The sequence below is a fragment of the Aspergillus viridinutans genome (genome assembly GCF_018404265.1).
Source record: "Aspergillus viridinutans IFM 47045 DNA, scaffold_6, whole genome shotgun sequence".
NCBI classification, from domain to species: domain Eukaryota; kingdom Fungi; phylum Ascomycota; class Eurotiomycetes; order Eurotiales; family Aspergillaceae; genus Aspergillus; species Aspergillus viridinutans.
Genome location: NW_025091222.1, coordinates 1802061 through 1821729, shown reverse-complemented (window position 1 = coordinate 1821729; position 19669 = coordinate 1802061). Strand labels below are relative to the sequence as shown.

Here is a 19669-nt window from a genome sequence, read left to right as displayed (position 1 = left end):
TAGCCCTACAATTTAAGCCAAGCGCTATGCATAATAATTCACGTGAAAAATCGACAGAAAGTCGTAGAAGGCCCACAACAAGCAAAGTAGCGAGCGACATGTAAACCCTACGATCAAGTCTCAGAAGAAGAGAACGATCTCTCCTCGCTCGTTCTGCTTCACTCTCAACGTGCGCCACAAGTCCTTCTCATCCTCAATTCTCCGCTCGCGATCTGCACGGCTCCGCCCTTGACCACGGCCACGGTCGTCATCGAATTCATCGGTGAACTCGCGATGAAACCGCTTCAATACCTTGTTTACAGAGAATCCTCGTGAGCTCTCTGGCCCCTTAGTCACCAGTGAAAGAAAATGGGCAGCCATTTGTCGTTGTAACTCGTTGGGAATATTCTCCTGCCGATAAACAACCACCTCGCGGCCGTCGTCGCCTTGTTGGGAGCCGTTGTATTCGATCTGCTTTAGCCGCTGGGAGGGTCGGTCCCCTTCTGCTTGAGCGCTGACCTTTCGTTTCGTCTTCCGGGAATCAGACGGCATCTGATCCTGGGATGGACTGGCTACACGGTGGGATTTCTTCGACCGGCGAGCCTCCGGCTCCTGGCTGTTGTTGCTGCTTCCCGATACGGCAGAGCCTCCAAACATGGACGACACAAGACGTCCGGCCTTTTGTTTCATAGAAATACCCAGGCCCGCGTCGTTGTCACCATCCTTATGATCGCGGCGGGTCCGCTTGATTGGGGAGGAGGGGTCCTGGTACCGTCGTCGGGAATCCTCCTTGGACTCATTCCCGTCTTCGATGGATGGAGATCGCATCATACGATTCAAACCACCAGTGAGACCTGAGTGTTTCAGCATCGGCGTACCCGGGTTGTTGACAACGCTCGATGGGGCCTCAGCCATCGGAGAGTCAACATCCATATCATGATCATCGGTACGGCGCTTGCGTTTCTTGTCGCTGGTCGTAGCACTGGCTTTGTCGTTCTCTCCACGCGCACGATCCTTCTTCTTTTTCGGCGCCGGGGTCATGAACTCCATGGAAACGTTGGGTGCTTTGCCTGGGTACACCGACGGCTCAATTGGACCAGCACCATATGAGAAGCCATTCTCCTCATATGCCACATCGTAGTCTTTCTTTTCGTCATCATTATCCGTTTCGACGTGGGCTAATGCCTTGCTCGGCTCAAAGACAGACGGAGCATGGTCAACCATTCGCATTTGCTCCTTGGGCCCGCCAAGCGAAACTTTCGATGCATTGGGAGTATCTCCTGTCACGAGAAAGTCAAAAACATTAACCGACTTCGAATCATCAACGGTAGTGGCAGAGGGCTTCTCAGTGCTCGTAGGTGGTGGACTAGGAGCAGGCGGGGGGGCGTTGCCTTTTGAACTATCGCTATCGGGCCCATCTTCGACGTACGGAGCACGATGTTTACCATTGTTGTTCTTCTGGTTCTGGGTTTGGTTTTGATTTCTGCGCTGGTTTTTCGTCGGCTTCTCCTTGTACAATGCGCCCTGGTACTTTTGGGCCTCGGACATGCATGACTAGATAGAGCAGACAGTCAGCTTGAGCGCTGAAGCGACAATGAGGGTAGTCGAGTATTTCTTCCAGCGACTGCTGCTCGAATGCTATTAAGACAACGCGACAATGCAGGGACGAGTTCGCACAAAAATAGGGATGTGCGCTGGCGAATCTAGAGCGGACAGCAAAAAGAGCGATAGACATACCGTATGCGATCTGTAGCTAGTTCCCTGAAAGTGTACCATACAATCGATGCAAGTGAAGGATGCGCCTCGGCATTGGTTGCGATGAGGGTCAAGCTTTTTCTTGGTGAGGACATCACCACAAGCCTAGGAGACAAATGAAGGGTTAGATCCAATGAATGCTTCTTAATTCGGCGATATCTCTTGTCTACCAATAATGAGCCCGGCGACGGATAAGACTCACCTCACATGAAAAGGAAACCATTTTGACCCCGCTATCACCCGTTCAGCAAGTGTCTGAGCGAACTACTGGATCCAAAGGGAGAGACAACAAAGTGACGGGCTTTTAGGGCTGCAGCAGAACTGTCAAATACAGGGCCCAAATGCGCAATCTTATCTGTTTTTTGGCACTACAGACGGGCAGAAATTATGCGGAAAGCGATGAGCCCCTTCGGCGGAGGAAATGTCAACAAAGAGCGTTGATGGAGAAACAAGAGCAAGTAGGAGAATAGAATGAGTTTCGCGCCGGTTCACAGGGATACAGCACACCGAAGACTTTCTTTCCACTATAAGCGCTGCTTCCTGCGACCGCTTGTAGAGTTTGAGGATTTCCTGAAATTCTGTCTTCTGCTGAGCGCGTCTTTTGCGAAAGAAAATGAACAGAGAAAAAAAGAAAAAAGAAGCTCATCAGCAATTCGTTTCTGCGCTATTCCCTCCTGGGACTAGATAGATGTCTGGATCCTGCCTTACAAACCAGGTATCCACCATCTATCAAAAAGCTCCACAATCGCGATCACATAGATACTCTCCAGATCCAGCAACTTCTACATCAACCTATTTTTATCATAATGTGGCTCGCTAATTTTATGTATAATCTTTGTGGCAGTGAAACATCGTATCTCTTGGGGGCCGTTTCACATCCGTAGTACGCGTGTGTATTACCTTCCGCTCGATCTACACCCGCTTATGGGCGAATCTTGAGACGCGTTACAGCCAGCCAAAGGACATGGGAGTCCATGGTCGTAAGGACAGAGATATGGGATCAACTGTATCAAGGATGAGCGCGGCATCCGCATCCTTACAATGATCGGCCCAGGCTGTCAGAAGACTCGCTGCGGCATGGCCAAGGAGGGGCACTGTCCCTCAGCTGATTGGAGGCGGGGCCGTGAGTGCGCAAACCACAGGAAACTTCATATGAACGTTCGGTATCATAGGGTAGAATGGGACATAGCCGAAGGTAGGAACTATATTTATCACAATGTCGGGTTCCTTTTGTTGCTATCATAGGTGCGGACTATTGGACGATATATATTTAGGAGTCGAGAAGGCATCATAGGAGGCTGCTACACTCAACCACAGCAATTGCTTGGGTAAGCGAGAATAATCTCAGATTTGCTTGTTTGCCAGGTTCGAGCGACGACATATCTCTCACTTTCGTTTTGCAGCGAGTAGTGATGGCAATATGAAGAAGCTGCCTCTGGTGGATGGCCACGGTCAGTTGTGTGCGTCACGAATGCTTGCAGGTTACCAATGAAAGTCACGCGTCCAAAGAGGAATTCATGTGTAGCCATGTGCAGACTGTCATATGCCCCTCCATTTGATAGGGAAATGCTGAAGCTTGTATTTGTATGCAATGCCTTGCAGATATTGAAGTACCAATGGATAGCGAGCAATCGTTTTCATGCAAGGGTATATTCTGAGCTCAATTTACAAAGAAATTCTGACAATCGCAGGCTCTATTACTGTACAAGGAGGCCAGCTCCAGCAAAATGGTAAATGTGAGACGACCTGCGTGATAAGTGTTGTAATAAAGGAAATTGTATGGGAGGAGACAATGGCAATCAGCCCCGAGTAGTTCTGTGATGGTCCGTCAGCAGCTGATATGTGAAATATTGAGGGACTACTGACGGCTCCTTGTGTATCTCGACAGGAGTAATAGCGTCGCCTTCGTCATCCTTTTTCGGATGCAGAACCTGACTCTCAGCCTGAGACTTGTCTTTATGGCCTGCTGCCTTCTCGTCCTCTGCGCAACCGCAATCGTAAAAGTCGCCGATGTTGTTGCAATCAAACTCCGATTTCCCTAGCATCGCATTGACCTCGTTATGAATAAAGCAGCCCCAGCCTGCAGCCGCGTTCCTTGAAGATACTTGTGGCGGGTATTTCTTCAGGTGACTTTGAAAGTGAGAGGCGCATTCACCGCTAGTACACCAAGTCAGCTTCTGAAAGATGTTTTGTCCGGTCCACAACGATAAACGTACCAAGGATAAAGCCGCGCAAAGAGCAGGATAAATGAGCGTAATGTTTCCTGTTGCTCTTCCGTCGGTTCTTCTGGATACCGAGCCAACATGGTATGGAAATATTTCCAGGTCGCCCGACCCAACTCCGCTCTGGTGTTCCCCAGTCTGATTCAGTACGTGTTCTAGTCCCAAAACAAGAGGTCCACGTACTTTGCAGTCTCATTCCCCAGCCGGGGCATGATCACCTCCCCCTTCAGCAGATCATCTTTGATTGTCACTGCCGGCGCAGATTTATCGATGTGACCGGGAGCGCGCAGGGCGGGGCTCGGCGGCCCTTGGGGCCGAATGAAGAGGACGAATAAAACAAATACTGCTATCGCGGAGGTGATTAGAATACGTCTGGTGATCTGGCGGTTGGCCATGGTCGGTTCAATGAGCCGTCTAGATAAGCAGAGGTTCGAATGTGAGATAACAATAATCGGCGATTGAAAGAGAGCTTAGTCGCTCAGCGCCCAATCCAGTGGACGCCAATGCCAAAATTGATTCAGAAGAGTGGATCGAAGAGGTATATCATTAGAAAGATGCGAATCGGATTGAAGAATGAAGACGGGGAAATCGAAGTGGTCCGCACCTCATACAACAATAATTTCGCCTTCACGTGGAATGCATAACAAGAATATATAAACAGTTGATAAGCTTAGTAATTATGTAAACTTATGCATATCCTCGGGCCTTACTCCGCATCAAAACGTCACATGACCTAGCTTCCTGAGCTATCAGTCCGATAAGGTAGTGTTCGATAACGATAACAATGTCGTGTGCGGAGAAATCTCATCCATCAGGATGAATTGTATTAGATCGTGGTCTGCTTTCGTCGCCTGCACCTTTTTGCATGCTTATTGACCCCTGACCCCTAATCTGAACAATAGTCAACTTCTGAGCTTTACCTGGCTCTCTGATGATGATCTATCCAACTGTCGCTATTCCCTGCCCGTCTCCGCGTCTCCAGGATGGCTAATTGTGGGGTTTCTTTACCACCATCGACCTCCTCAGACTGATGGGACCTGACGTCTGTTCAATTTGGGTAATTTCAAAAGCCATTAATCTTCGAAAGTTTAGGCTTGTCGAAATCTGACCGGAATAATTTTACCCGCGGCTTTAATTTTCACCATTGTCAAACATCTTCTTTTTTCCTGAATTGGTCCTTCGTGTTTTTATCCTTGTCCTTGATCCGACGCATTGAGCTATTCTTGCCTATTTAGCCTAATAATATTTACCCCAGAGTTATGTGGAGTGCGGACAGGTCTCCAGAGGGGATATCTCCGCATCTGCAATGGCTCCAGCTTGGCAGCTTGCCTAACAATACGTATGGAATTCTTCCTACCGACGTCCCTGGTTAATGTTCCGGCCATCCATGCCGGGCCCAATCCCGCTGAATGCTCGGATGTCGAGTATTTAACCCTCGAGATGCCAGCTCTGGACAATCTCCTAGAATAGGGATACCTCCAACATCTTAACCAGACCTCTCACTCTTGCGAAGCAATGCTGCTGTCAGTACTGCTGACTGTCAGCTGGGTGGTGGGAGCTGCACACGCGCTTGGGCAGGAGCCCATCGTTGCCTTTGACAAAACCAATGGGGCCTACAAGTTAGCGGGGCAGAATACTGCTGCGGGTGTAATTCTGCTTGACGGTGACGACTGGCCTGGTGTCATCCGTGCGGCTGGTGACCTCGCTGTCGACTTCGGACGAGTGACCGGTACGAATTTCACGACAGGCCTAATCAATGGCACAACCCTTCATGGTCAATCTTCCGCTCGCGGTAACAGAGGAGTGATCATTGCTGGAACAATTGGCAAGTCCCGACTCATCGATTCTCTTGCCAACCGGGGCAAGATTGATGTCGATCAGACTAAAGGAAAATGGGAGGCATTTCAGACCGAGGTTGTTAGCAATCCGCTTGAGGGTATCTCGAACGCGCTGGTCATCTCTGGCAGTGACAAACGAGGAGTCATCTACGGCCTTTACGATATTTCCGAGCAGATCGGAGTTTCTCCCTGGTATTGGTTCGCCGACGTCGCGGCTGCCCAACACAACGAGGTATATGCGTTGAAAAAGAAGAAGGTCCAGGGACCTCCGTCTGTCAAATATCGAGGAATCTTTATCAATGATGAACAACCAGCTCTGACTAACTGGATTAATGAAAACTACCCTCGTGCGAGATACGGCCCCGGTTTCAATGCCGACTTCTACACTCGTGTGTTTGAGCTACTTCTCAGACTGCGTGCGAACTATCTATGGCCGGCAATGTGGGACAATGCGTTCTATCCCGACGACACACGCAATGGCCCCACAGCAGATGAGTACGGAATCGTCATGGGCACCAGCCACACAGAACCCATGATGCGAGCGACGAAGGAACAGTCGCTGTTTCTGGAGGGACAGTGGGATTGGACCTCAAACAAAAAGAACATCACCCAGTTCTTCAGGGAGGGCGCCATCAGAAGCAAGGACTGGGAAGTGCTCTGGACCCTTGGAATGAGAGGAATAGCTGATACTGCGAATCCAACCAATACAAAGCAATCACTGGGAGATATTGTGAATACGCAGCAGCAGATTCTGTCAGACGTCCTCAACATGACAAGCATCTCATCCATTCCACAGATGTGGTGTCTGTACAAGGAAGTTGGCCAGTTCTATGAGGAAGGACTGCGTGCTCCGGATGACGTTACTCTTCTCTGGGCAGATGACAACTGGGGCAATATCCAGCGGCTGCCGGTTGGCAATGAGACGGCTAGGTCTGGTGGTGCAGGCGTGTACTACCACTTTGACTACGTCGGCGATCCCCGTGACTACAAGTGGATCAATACGATTTCCCTCCAGAAAACCTGGGAACAGATGCATCTTGCATACGAGCGCCAGGCAAGGCAGATCTGGGTTGTGAATATTGGAGACCTTAAGGGAGTGGTGAGTGGTGAGCCGGCCACTGGATTGCTTGAAACCTAACATGGAATCAGGAACTTCCCTTGAACCATTTCCTTGACCTTGCATACAATACGCCATTGTGGTCCTCGCCTGATAGCACTCTTACATGGCTCAACCAGTGGGCTACCCGCGAATTTGGAAAACAAGTGTCCAGCAAAGTTGCTGATATGATGGATCGCTACGGGATGTATGCTGCGCGGAGAAAGTATGAGCTCATTGACAGCTCAACGTTTAGCGTGATCAACTATAACGAAGCGGACCGGGTTCAAGAGGAGTGGCGGGCGCTCGTAAACGATGCTCTGAGCGTATACCAGAAGTTGGAAGATTCGGCCCGTCCTGCGTTCTTCGAGCTCGTTTTGCACCCTTGCATGGCTGGCCAAATTGTCACCAATATCCATATCACAGTGGCGAGAAACAATCTGTACGCAGGCCAGCGCCGTACGAGTGCCAACAGTTTGGCGGATCAAGCCCTGAAGCTCTTCAAAGATGACCACACTTTGACGCAGAGGTACCACCAACTTCTTGATGGCAAGTGGAATCATATTATGGACCAGACGCACCTTGGTTATGATTACTGGTATGTCTCATTCGTTTCCGTACGTCTTTGAATTGGTACTAATCAAGCGCCAACAGGCAGCAGCCGATGAGGAACACATTGCCCCCTCTGGCCTATTCACAAGTACTTGAGGAAAGTCTAGCAGGAAGCATGGGTGTGTCTGTCGAAGCAAGCAATGCATCGGTACCGGGTGACGACGTCTGGCATTCGTTATCATCTAATGCTCTGACCCTGCCACCCATGGATCCTTACGGACCAAGCACTCGCTGGATTGACGTTTACTCACGCGGAACGCACGATTTTACCTTTACAGTATCGCCATATGATTCCTGGGTCAAAGCGTTCCCCTCGTCCGGCAAAATCTCGGCATCTGGAAATAACACAGACGCCAGGATTCAGCTCTCCATCGACTGGGAAAAAGTGCCCTCCGGATCTCATATGGCCTTGATCAATGTCACCATCTCATCGGATAATTACGGCAACTTTGGAATGCCCACAGTGCAACTTCCTGTCAACAAGACGTCAGTTCCAGCTGACTTCCACGGCTTTGTGGAATCGGATGCCACAGTCAGCATGGAAGCTGAATATGCCACCCGTAACACGTCGTCAGCTGATGTCTCGTACGCCGTCATTCCAAGATATGGCCATACGCTGTCGGGAGTAACGTTGCTCCCTGTCACGGTTGAAACACAGCAGCCTCCATCCTCTCCTCGACTTGAGTATGATATGTACTTGTTTTCCAATGTGTCCACTGTCAACGCCACGGTCTACCTGGGACCCTCGCTCAATAGCGATCATTCCCGTCCCCTCAAATACGCCATTTCCATCAATGACGCTGACCCTCAAGTGGTGCAGTTTGTTCCCTCGACTCCCTTGGGTTCCTTGCCATCGAATTGGGGCACTACGGTCCGTAACGCCGTGTGGACCAATACTACCAGTCATGCAATTCAAGGCGGCGGCAGAAAGAACACACTGAAGCTTTGGGCCATAGAACCCGGAGTCGTGTTTCAAAAGATTGTGGTGAACCTGGGAGGAGTCAGGCCAAGCTACTTGGGACCACCGGAGAGCATGATTGTCTAGTTGCTTGTATATAACGCATATAACTCTGATTACGTGGCTGTATATGCAATAATATCTGAGCTTAGATAGAGCTGCATTCATATTGTGCAAAGAGACCTTGATGCATTGTGTTAGGGCTCAGTAAATGCTCGGTGACCGCTCGGTGGCCGGATGATTGCGGTGATTATATAATCAACTTTTTGTCTCTATACTTCGACCTTTCGCACATCTCTCATAGTTCCCTCCGCACCGCATCGACCATTTTGCAAAGGATGGCGTCGTCAATCAGATCTTCTGCATTTCAATCGCTACTCCGGGGTAGATCGTCCCTGGCACGCACGCCTCAGCGACGATGGGCGCAGGTGCATGATGTGCGCTTCCTTGCCACGCATCACGATCCGAATCACATCCTGGACAGATACAAGTCGAAGCTGGACAGGAAGGCCAAAGAGTAGGTTATATGCTAATGTTTCCGTGATCCTCAGACCCAACTGAATGGTCGCTGACGTTACGCCTATAGAGAAGGTCATGGCTCAGTAGAGTCTCTCAAGGAAGCCTACAAGGACAAGATCCAAGACCTCCGCCGCAACGCAGCCACGCCTCTCACCCCAGAGCCAACTACACCTCCCTCGTCCCCGGAGTCTTTCTCTGCCGCCCATCCACCACCCCCTCCCACACCACCGCCGTCTCCCAAGTCCGCCGCCGCCGCATCGTCCGTCTCAGGCTCCTCCACAGGCATCAAGCCGCTCAGCTCCTACCTCGACGTCGAGAAAGTCCTCGCCCTCCCCCAGAAGGAGATAGAAGCCCTCTGGCGCCTCCGCCACGCCAACAACCCCAACTCGATCTGCGCCTGCATCCCACTAGAAACCTACGAGCGCATCGCCTCCGCCGCCCGCCACAACCCGCAATTCATCCTCCCCCTCCCCCGCTCCTCAACCGAGCAAGCACCCGCCGAAGACGGCTCCACCGTGGACCCCAACGCCGTCGGCGCAGACATCCACTTCTTGCAGTGGGCGTTCCACCCGCCTGCCTCCCCCGCCTCCGGCCCTTCAGCGAACAACCACACCTCCACAGTGATCTTCACCCAGCTGGCCGCGTACAAGCTGCACGGTGCGTTTGCGCAGCCGCATACCACGATCACGCACCACCTGGATCTGGCGGATGAGAAGGGGTTGGTTCTGATGCATGGGCAGGTCATGCCGGATTCAGGGATCTCGACGACCGAGGCGAGCTGGTTGGTGAGCTGTTTGCAGCGGTTTTATGATTTCGAGGGCCAGGCGAGTGGGCGGAAGGGGGAGCTGGTGCGCATGTTTACTCGCGGTGATGTGGAGGGGTTCAAGATGGAGGAGTTGATGGAGGAAGCGGAGAGGCAGTAGAGGCTGTAGAGGCTGTAGAAGCTTCGTTTGAAGCTGTATTACATGCTTGTGTATAAATTTATAGATTAGAATGGGTCTCGCAAGACTACTTGCGGCGCCAATGAGAAACGAATTGGTGACGTTTTACAGTTTTGTTGACCTATTTGGTTAAATGGTACACACTAGCAATTGGTTACAGAAGCTAGCGATCCATAAGGTATGTTAATCATAAATCGGATCTAGTACATACAGCCATCCAAGAATTCACCTCGTACACCTTGACAAACAGGAGGAAGGAAAAGGAAAGCGACCAAGCTAAGAGGAGAACGCCGTTGAGTAAGACACACATTAAAACAGTTTGATATCATCAGAACAGAGCGAAGCCAAGCCGCCAGGTAATACGTAGTATAGGTAAGAAGTATCGCCCACTCCGGTCACAGAGTATAAGTCGAGTAGGGGAAGGTGAACGCTCAGAGGAAGAGGATGGTGGTGAGAAGACAGCGCGGGCCAATATGATGCACCATTCGAACAGCAGAGGACACATTAAATCCTCGGGGTGTGTCTCAGGGTCAACCAGCTAGCCAAACTGATAGAGTTCATGCAATGCAGTGTCGAATAGGGGTATCGATAATATAATGCACACAAAAGTGCGTCTTATATGCAGCGGATTTTAGATCAATTATGCCAGTCAGCGATGAGTTTCTATTGCTTTCGTATCACTTCCTCCATGACAAAGTCATGAATATGCTCAAAGTAGCCTGATTCGGCGACAGTATCATTGTGGCCGCCGTTTGGAAGGGCGCGCCAGACCTTGTGGCTTGATTTGCAAACTGCGAAGAGCTGTGTCATGTTTGAGGGGCTGAACCACATCGATGATTAGTGTCCTATTCAACTGGAAGATAGACGATGGACTTACGGAACCAACTCATCCTTCAACCCACTCATGAAAAGAATAGGTACGTCACGAATCTTCGGCAAAACCTCCTCGCTCGCCCAATGCTGGTGACATAGTCGAGCGAGATACCGGGCGGGAGGAAAGACGCTGTCCGTGTGAGTATGATCACTCGAATATCAAGCCAAGACAGTGGAGTACTTACGTCGGGATTAACTTGCGGATACTCAAGAATGTATTCTCCAGTATTAAACCGCCAACATCACCGCTATCTTGGTTCTCAGCAACCAAATTGATGGCTACTGCACCGCCTAGGCTTTGCCCGTACACGACAATCTTCGTGTTCCTCGTCTCTGCCCGTTCTCGTAAGTAGTCGAAGCCGGTTTGCGCATCGATCTTAAGCCCTGCCTCATCTGGTACACCCGTCGAAAGCCCATAGCCGCGATACTCCAACATCAGCACATTGCAGCCTAGAATCTCTTGGAGCACCTTTGCGATAGGGACACGGTGGCCAATATTGCCCGCATTTCCGTGAAACATCAAGACAGTTATGTTCCGAGCATGTTGCTTGTTTGCGGGACGGATGAAGAAGGCATGTAACGACTCTCCGTCCGGTGTGGGAATTTGGAGATCCTCATAGTCGCTGATGCCGAATTGTCGCGGACTGGGGACATTGGTGCGGGCATCGGTGGGGACGTTTCGAGGGTAGATCAGCTCACTGGACACGCGATCAGTTTCCGGCTATGCAAGAGACAGAATATTGTCTATCTAATGGTCAGGGTCGCACTTTTGCTTAAAGTATAAGAGACCACTGGCAACAACAGCGAGACCAGAAGATGCCAGTACTGGTAATCGAAGGAAATTCACGGCATTGTTAGCCATGGCAGCGATGCTCCATGACGGCGGGGGCGGAGGAGACTCGGACATTGCGGCAGATGTTTAGACTAGATAAGTAGAATGAATGAGAGTATACTGATGATATGGTTTTGTCTTTCGAGAATCAATCATGTGGATGAATGATCACATCAATAGGTCATCATAGACAAGAAAATTAGCGATGGACAGGATGAGATTTGCCTCGAGGACAAGCAATCTGGTTTAGTATGAAACAGGTTATATTATGGTGCCATCGATGGCTGGAGTTCAGAATTGTTACTTACTTTCTATGCGGGGAGAATGCTTTCCCCCACCAGACCAATAGGAAAAAGTATCCACCACACCGCCCGACAGAATCAGCTTGAGCTGACAACGTAACGCGCTCTGCCTGTTCGAAGCTCCGTCAGAGCTATCATCATCAGACTACCTACTATCATCAACCCGCAACCACAACCTTCATCAACCGGCCATTCCCATCTTCTAGCTTGTTGTACGGCTCGCAACTTTTTTGTTCTTCTCATTCCGACAGTGTACATTTCGTCAAACGAGAATTTTCCGTCAGCCTCCAGCTGCCACAGACACAATGGTCGGCCACGGCGTCACAGGGATGCTTGGGGAAGGTAAGTCACTGGTTTATCGACGAGTGACAATAGAGCAGAGCAATTCCTGATGGTCTCCTTAGATGGAATTCACATCGACATGAACCACTTGAAGACCGGAGAGGTCAAGTACGTCTTTCAACTCCTGCCCATACATGTCCTCATTAACACGCTGCTAACCACCATGCCTTTACAGCCTAGGTACCTCGATGTGAGTGAGCTGATTTCACGTTGCACCTTTTGGCTGGTATATTGATTGCAAATAGTATGGCTATCAACTTCAAGGACGGTGTTATTCTGGGAGCAGATAGCCGGACAACTACTGGAGCTTACATCGCCAACCGAGTCACCGACAAACTCACACAGGTCCACGATACCATCTGGTGCTGTCGATCTGGATCTGCGGCGGACACGCAGGCTGTCGCGGACATTGTCTCCTATCATCTCAACATGTACGGCATCGTGAACAATGAGCCTCCGACCACCCAGGTGGCCGCGGCTCTGTTCCAGGAGTTGTGCTATGAGAACAAGGATATGCTAAGGTTGATACTCTTCCCCCAGTTGCTGAAGGAGAAGCAAAAACTTACTAATGGGATTTGATGGTAGTGCTGGTATCATCATCGCGGGATACGACCCACGCCATGGCGGTCAGGTGTACTCGATACCTCTGGGCGGGTCTCTACACAAGCAATCCTACGCCATTGGCGGCTCGGGATCAACTTACATCTACGGTTACTGCGATGCTCACTGGAGGGAGAACATGACGGAAGAAGAAGGCATCAACTTTGTGCGCAACGCATTGCAGGAGGCGATCAAGTGGGATGGCAGCTCCGGAGGTGTGATTCGATTGGTGGTGCTGACGTCCAGGGGAGCTGAGAGACATTTGTATTTGCCAGACACGGACTACACTGCACCCGGCCTAACCAACAGATCATGAGTGGAACATATACGGGATGATTTTGTTTTGAAAGATGTTGACCACTTAAAATGTGATCATCTGCATCAATATCCGCTGACGCAGTACCTCTCTAGTCGCGAGGACGGACAATTGCCTTGTCGAGAGGCATCACCAGGATAGAGGGATTCTTCACATCCAAGCAAAGATCATGTAGCGGAGTATGAGCGGGACATCTGAAAGTGACGGTTTGCGGGATTTAAATGGACCTGATAATAATAAAGACCCTACCCTGCCTACAATCTCAGTTCCCTATCGTTGAACTCCTCAAGGTCGATAATAATAGGAACTCCGTAGCGCGTTTCATACGTATCATGAGCGCGGGGGATTGTGTCGGTGAGGAGAGAAACCAATGATGCTTTGACTGGGAGAACATTGCTCTTTCCGGTGATGCGATTGCTCATTTCCAGCTCGAGTTGTGTCGAACAGAAGAATGAATAATGAATCAACGACGTGAATCACTCGGCATCAACAACGTGATGTGATTATGCAATGTAAATACTTCATATGTCGGTGGACCAAGGATCGTTAAAGGAGAACTAGGCAGACCCTTTGCGAACCCGAATCATTGCGGATCCCCTCAACACCTGCACCGTCAGAGTCCTGTCATTCGTCCGCTGGAGCCCGCCCCTATTGGGCGACAAACTTGACCTTAAGGTATCATGGATAGTGCTAGTAGTAACTATCCGTAGTACTTGGTCGTTTTGGATTCCGGTCTGGATGCTTGGAGTATCCGAGTATTTGTCTCTTACTGGTCATGAACATAGAGTATGTCCCTCTGTTGAGATGTGTATCTTCTTGAGGGATGAAGAGTGGTTGCTAGAACTGCGGAGAACATCATCTTATCGCCAGAGAATAGTCAGCACTATCCAATTAGGATCATCACGATATTAGTGCTAACGATTGTTAGCTGGGGTACGGGTTCTCTGGTAAGACAACTTTAAGGTAGATGTAGTTGTGGCTCAACTCCTCAACAGAGACAGTATATCGTTACCTAGTATTGAAGCTTTAAGATACCTAGTATGTAGAGAGATAGGTTCCGTGGCTAGATATCAGTCAGTCATGTTGATGGAGTCGACAGACTGAATTCCATACATCACAATCATCATTATTTTCTTTTCCTGGTTTATCGTCAGCATAGATAGATAGTAGCATTCATCATCATGAACATCATCGCTTGGTGATTGTGGAACCCCCCCGTCCTTCAGATTTCCCTGTTGGAGTCTCCCTCATCATCCTGTAGTCTATCGCCTTCGCCACTACTGACTGAATCGCTCTCCTGATTTCATCCTCCGCCTCATTCCTTTCCTCTCCCATCCTTCATTCCATCCTTGCCTATCTCTCTCTTTTCCTTCATTTTGTTTTTCGTCCTATCTTTCCTTTTTTCCCCTGAAACCTCATCTTCGCCATGGACCCCCGAACTGCTTTTTATCCTCTGTGATCCCTTTTCCAGCCTGGGTCGGGTCCATTGCCTACCGTGCTCTGTGACCTTTCAGTAATAATCGCGGGTAAAACTGCGGTCTTCAGGTCCAGGCTCTTCTAACGTTTCTTGTTTCTTGGATTTCTTGTTTATAATAGAATAGTAATTAACCCCTCCTTCTCCTTAGACCATCTCACTCTATCTTCGAGTCTTGCGATCGAGACTCGATTTCCCCCATGTTCCCCACTTCGCTTGTCCTCAATGCTTTCTTGAGGCTGATTGTTGTTCCGCCACGGTTGCTCTAGGATTCGCCGTTACGCGCCCGATTTCTCGCAGTCGCCCTCTATTTTCTCCTCGGCTTGACATGGGATCGATCCTTCTGAATCTACCGCGGTCGGATCGAATTGATAGCTCCTACACGATGCTGGGAAGCTCCATCAATCCATCGGAATCTGTTTATCGGACCTCATCTCACCATCCGTCGTCACAGCTGGAGACCGGAAGCTCCAGGTCTACGTCCGCGACCACTACCCCCACCTCGTCCAAGGCCCCGCCATCAACGTCTGCCGCTGGCTCTGCTCGCCTGCACTCCCACCCACCACCATATGATGTGCCGGCCTACATCACCCGTCAATCTCACATCAACTCCCTTCCTTCCACCCGGGCGTCTTCAACTACCCCAGGGCCAACCCACACCCCTCCCCATTCGGTCTCAATGAGCTCGACCACCGCCAGCCACACACATCACCCCGAATCTTCCTTCCAGTCGACTCCACACACCTCTAACCGATTCGGAGATGTCGGCCAGACAGCCACGGAGCCGACACTGGTCGCTTCATATAGCCACTCATCACCCGCGTCGCCGCGGTTGAGGCCGACATTTCAGTCGCTACGCTCTCTTGGAGGCTCCGAGGCCAGTTCGCCGAGTCGCATCAAAGTTCGTGACCTGTCTCATATACAGAGCTTCGCCAGCGAAGAGTTTTTGGCGCAGTCGCAGAGGAGTCAGGCGCCCGGGTCATGGTACCAAGAGCGCCAGTATGAAATCAGTTCCATGCCGGTCACGGATATCATTGAGATGGTTGCGGGGCTCCTGACGAAAATCACCACCACCAACGACCTGCACCACGAGCATGTCCATCGACATATTCCGCCACCTGATAGCACGGCCAACCTCAGCCCACAAGCTACCAGCGTACTTGCTTTTCATGGCAAAAACGTACCGAGTATCACTATTCTCAGTTACCTAACGCGTATCCACAAATATTGTCCCACCACCTACGAAGTTTTCCTCAGCCTATTGGTATATTTCGATCGCATGACGGAGTTAGTGAACAAGGGCCAACTTGAGCGCCTGCAGCGCCGCTGGGACCGTGGAGCAACCGTGCACACTGACCCATCCAGGTCGAGGTTTTCTGATTCGTCGACCGGTCATACACAAGCGTCCCCAATGGTCACTCCGCCATCATCGACCGGGATGCGAGCGCAGGATCCAAAGAGTCCATCCTCCATTTCACCGTCTCTTTACCCTCAGGACGAGAACGAAGGCCTCGGCCATTTTTTCGTCGTCGATAGTTTTAACATTCATCGGCTGGTCATCGCGGGCGTGACTTGTGCCAGTAAATTCTTCTCTGATGTTTTTTATACTAATTCTCGATACGCAAAGGTTCGTAACCTTTGAACCGAGGTAAAACAAATTCGCTAAATTGGATCAGGTCGGAGGGCTCCCCCTCGTCGAACTAAACCATCTCGAACTTCAATTTCTCCTCCTGAACGATTTCCGCCTCTCAATCTCCGTTGAAGAACTCGAAGCGTACGGTACGATGCTGGTGGAGTTCTACGCTCGAGAAATTATAGCCCAGCAGCAGCAACAGCAGGCACAGAATCCAGTAGTGCCTCGTCCGATGGACCCATCCACGGCTACCGATTCCCAGTCGGACGGGATGTATATGCGATCTCGCGATAATCGCCGAGCCGACCAGCCAGAGGTCCGCCAGACACCTACGCCCCCGTAATAGTCATAGCTCAAATACGGCTTGCCAGCTGGTTGCCTTTAACCTTGCAATGCTATAGTTATAGGGTTTACTGGTGGTCTATTGCGCGCGGATATGTATCAATGACCGACCTGCTCTCATTCGATGATTGGCGTCACATACCCATTTTTTCGCTCTAGCCTTGTGCTTGTGCTGGTTTCGGTTCTTCTTCGCGCGTCTCCCAAGACATCGCTTCATCACTTGACATTTTTTTCGTATAGACTTTGGGCTGTCAGCATGTCGGTTTTCTCACATTGATTCTGGCGACGTTTCTCTATCTTTCTACTGGTCTTCATCCGTCTTCGATATCCTGCAGTCATGAATCACCTTGTCCCCGCCTGCTGTCTCTGCATCCATGAGCTGGCGTTCCCGGCGTTGTTCTCTCCTCTGTCTCTTTTTTCTTCTATTCCGGCAGTCTGGCCTTGCGAATCATAACGTTATATTCTCTTTCTAATCTCCCATTGAGATTGATAATCGCAATCATCTCAAGCTCCATTCTCAGAAAACCGCATGCGGTATGCTGCAACTGCTCTATCAACTACCATGCAGACACGGAAATAACAGTGAAAGAGCCACTGCAACTGGGGCTGGACGCCTCTCATCCATACGTGCCTTACAAGAACCAAGTATCAGGTGGCAGCGAACTCTAGGGCCTTGTGTATATATCGATCGCTTGCATCATAGCAGGATGAGACAGGTGAGACACATTACATTTAGTTTACATAGTTGATGGCCACAATGGATAGATCCCATTCCTTCCTGATCTGGAACAAGTAAGCAGACAAGTGTCATGTCCAAAGCTTCGTTTGACCTGCAGCCATATCACCTGTAGATATAAAGCTCTGATAACCTGATTATCAAGAGTAGGTCCTGACTTCCTGCATCTGATATGTAGGGATATGCAGATGCAGATGCACGCCGTGCATGCAGCGTATGCAGCTATGTGCCCCTTAAATCAGTCTAGGTTGCATAAAGACACCCCAATCAATTGTTCTGCCCTGATACGTAAACGAACAATATAGGGAAGCATATAGCTTTAGGCTGATCATCCAGCAGTGTACAGAGACTGCCACAACCGCCGTCAAGCTCCCGCAGTCTTTATCTACCGCAACTTATAGTTGGATACGTCTACCAGACCTGCATGCATGTGCCTTTTTACGGCTGAGGGCAACGATACTGAATGTTGCAGAGTCAGAGACCCGAATCTAATGAAAGGCAAGCGCCGAACCTCGCCTGAGAGGCATAGATGAGTATATGGAGTGAAAAACTGAAAGATGGCATTGTCAAAGTCCAACGAGAACAGCAAGAGAAATAGAATCAAAGCGGACTGGAATAAGAGATATGTATGGAAACCCTCAGTCCGTACGTGCAAAGCGCGAGACATCGAACGGAAGACAAACAAGATCAACAACCCGGACACACAGAATCCATCCACCTCAACGCACCAAACCCGCATCGTCCAAGCACCCGGCAATCGGTGATCATAGTACTTGCTGTGGTACGTTAGCAACGGCTCTGAAACGACCCAGCGAAAGCTTGCCTCACGAATCTTGCTTCGAATGCTTGCCAACAACCTCAGCATGCGCACACCTCCAATTCGTCCGCCCTAGATCATCTCAGTCAGTGCGAAGAACACACCAATGGTCGACACCAAGCTTACCCAGTGTCAGTCGGAATTCCTCCTACGTCCAACTTCCGGCGAACCACAGGTCTGTTAACACGCTAGGAGATCTCAGCAGTTGCCAGTGAAGCCGCGACGAACATCGGAACTTACCATGTGTTCCAACAACACAAGCCACCATCCTCCGGCACCGTCCTAGAGACTCTCTCGATTGGCCGCGGGCGTCTGGCGCTTCAATTCAAGTCAGCCAACTCAAGAAGCGTAACTTGTGTCAATGAAAAGCACTCACCTGAAGTCAAATCGGAATTCGGCTGCAATACAGTCTTTCAAGAGTGGCCACCAACCACTAGATCGTATCAGTGTCAGTAGCACAAACAAAAGGAGAGCAACCTACCCCCAATTCTACGCTCTTGCGCCACCACAACCCTCCGGAGGCGTACACAGTCTTCGATGCCGGTCTGGGCATCGGCTCGGTGGGGCGGAGCGCCGCCCTTGGCGCTTCTGGCTAAGGGACTACGACTTACTTCCCGCGTACGGGGGTGCGTCATTACCCCCAAAAAGGGACACGCACAATGTCCTATAATTCTTATCAGTCCAGCTTCGATGATGTCAGAAGACGGTCGACTCACCTTAAGGTCAGAGCAGTAGCGCCATCAATACTTCAACAGGACAGAGTACGCCAGCGACCTATAAACTCATCAGCAGTACCTGGTTGGTCTTCCCCATCGAAGACCAGAGCCAGCAGACAACTATGTGAAGGAACGGAGCTGAACAAATGGACGATACGGTGTCACAGTGGAAACCAACGTTATTTCAAGAAACCAGTCATCCTCATCAGACTCCCACGGAACGTAGTGGAAGTGGCCGGTGGCCGCTAGGAACGACGTTTGAACACGTGTCTCGTCGGCACGATCCAGCGAGATACAGGCTGCACCGTAACATCTCCGAAACGAACGCGCTTCGCTGGCTTATCTTTGCGGAGTCGGTCGGCTGACGGAGTCGAACGTTGCGTACGTACCAGGTCTGCAGCTGGAATCGCCGTGCTTCGGGTGCTGTTTGTCGGGGCCGGGCGAGGTGACGTCAGGTGTCCCTCGCGGGATCGGTTGGCGAGTCGTGCCTGACGCTTGGCTCGGAATTGCTCGATGGCGGCGGAACTAGTGGCCCGAGTCGAAGCACGTGCTTCTTGCTGAGCGATCATCTCATCGATCCAACGGCGTCGCTCGGCCTGGGCGGCGCGAAGGTCGGAGATGCGGTCGAAGACCGAAGGAGCGGAAATCCGAGCTTGCTCTGAGCGAGTGGCAGGGCGAGTGGCGTTGACAGAAGAAGCGAAAGGCCGGACTCGTTCCGAGCGAGTGACAGGATGAGTTACGTTGACAGGAGGAGCGGAGGGACGGA

General features: G+C 50.6%; 8 protein-coding genes across 8 annotated transcripts in view; 4 read left to right on the top strand and 4 right to left on the bottom strand.

Annotated features, from left to right (window-relative positions):
* Positions 1–120: 120 nt before the first annotated feature.
* Positions 121–1527, bottom strand: Aspvir_008324 (uncharacterized protein; the record flags this gene model as incomplete). The annotated part of the gene is made up of 1 exon (XM_043271496.1): positions 121–1527. The coding sequence occupies one exon, from the start codon at positions 1525–1527 to the stop codon at positions 121–123; it is 1407 nt and encodes a 468-aa protein (XP_043127431.1).
* A 2006-nt stretch (positions 1528–3533) lies between these two features.
* On the bottom strand, positions 3534–4351 carry Aspvir_008323 (flavin-linked sulfhydryl oxidase ERV2; the record flags this gene model as incomplete). Its single annotated transcript, XM_043271495.1, has 4 exons — positions 3534–3549; positions 3601–3891; positions 3951–4079; positions 4140–4351. The coding sequence occupies 4 exons, from the start codon at positions 4349–4351 to the stop codon at positions 3534–3536; spliced, it is 648 nt and encodes a 215-aa protein (XP_043127430.1).
* Positions 4352–5471: 1120 nt separating this feature from the next.
* On the top strand, positions 5472–8547 carry Aspvir_008322 (glycoside hydrolase family 115 protein; the record flags this gene model as incomplete). Its single annotated transcript, XM_043271494.1, has 3 exons — positions 5472–6893; positions 6944–7488; positions 7545–8547. 3 exons carry the CDS (start codon positions 5472–5474, stop codon positions 8545–8547), a joined length of 2970 nt encoding a protein of 989 aa, XP_043127429.1.
* Positions 8548–8798: 251 nt separating this feature from the next.
* Positions 8799–9902, top strand: Aspvir_008321 (ATP11 family protein; the record flags this gene model as incomplete). Its single annotated transcript, XM_043271493.1, has 2 exons — positions 8799–8977; positions 9047–9902. The coding sequence occupies 2 exons, from the start codon at positions 8799–8801 to the stop codon at positions 9900–9902; spliced, it is 1035 nt and encodes a 344-aa protein (XP_043127428.1).
* Positions 9903–10583: 681 nt separating this feature from the next.
* On the bottom strand, positions 10584–11700 carry Aspvir_008320 (alpha/beta hydrolase; the record flags this gene model as incomplete). Its single annotated transcript, XM_043271492.1, has 4 exons — positions 10584–10740; positions 10798–10923; positions 10979–11491; positions 11561–11700. The coding sequence occupies 4 exons, from the start codon at positions 11698–11700 to the stop codon at positions 10584–10586; spliced, it is 936 nt and encodes a 311-aa protein (XP_043127427.1).
* Positions 11701–12232: 532 nt separating this feature from the next.
* On the top strand, positions 12233–13185 carry pre3 (proteasome core particle subunit beta 1; the record flags this gene model as incomplete). Its single annotated transcript, XM_043271491.1, has 4 exons — positions 12233–12269; positions 12332–12377; positions 12515–12790; positions 12855–13185. The coding sequence occupies 4 exons, from the start codon at positions 12233–12235 to the stop codon at positions 13183–13185; spliced, it is 690 nt and encodes a 229-aa protein (XP_043127426.1).
* Positions 13186–14987: 1802 nt separating this feature from the next.
* Aspvir_008318 (putative cyclin-dependent protein kinase complex component) lies at positions 14988–16635 on the top strand (the record flags this gene model as incomplete). Its single annotated transcript, XM_043271490.1, has 2 exons — positions 14988–16286; positions 16336–16635. 2 exons carry the CDS (start codon positions 14988–14990, stop codon positions 16633–16635), a joined length of 1599 nt encoding a protein of 532 aa, XP_043127425.1.
* Positions 16636–19148: 2513 nt separating this feature from the next.
* Aspvir_008317 (uncharacterized protein) overlaps positions 19149–19669 on the bottom strand; it is a gene marked incomplete at both ends in the record, with an annotated part of 1595 nt that continues 1074 nt past the window's right edge. Inside the window, one exon of the mRNA XM_043271489.1 lies at positions 19149–19559. Within this exon, the coding sequence (XP_043127424.1) occupies positions 19149–19559 (411 nt within the window). The remainder of the gene's footprint in view (positions 19560–19669) is intronic.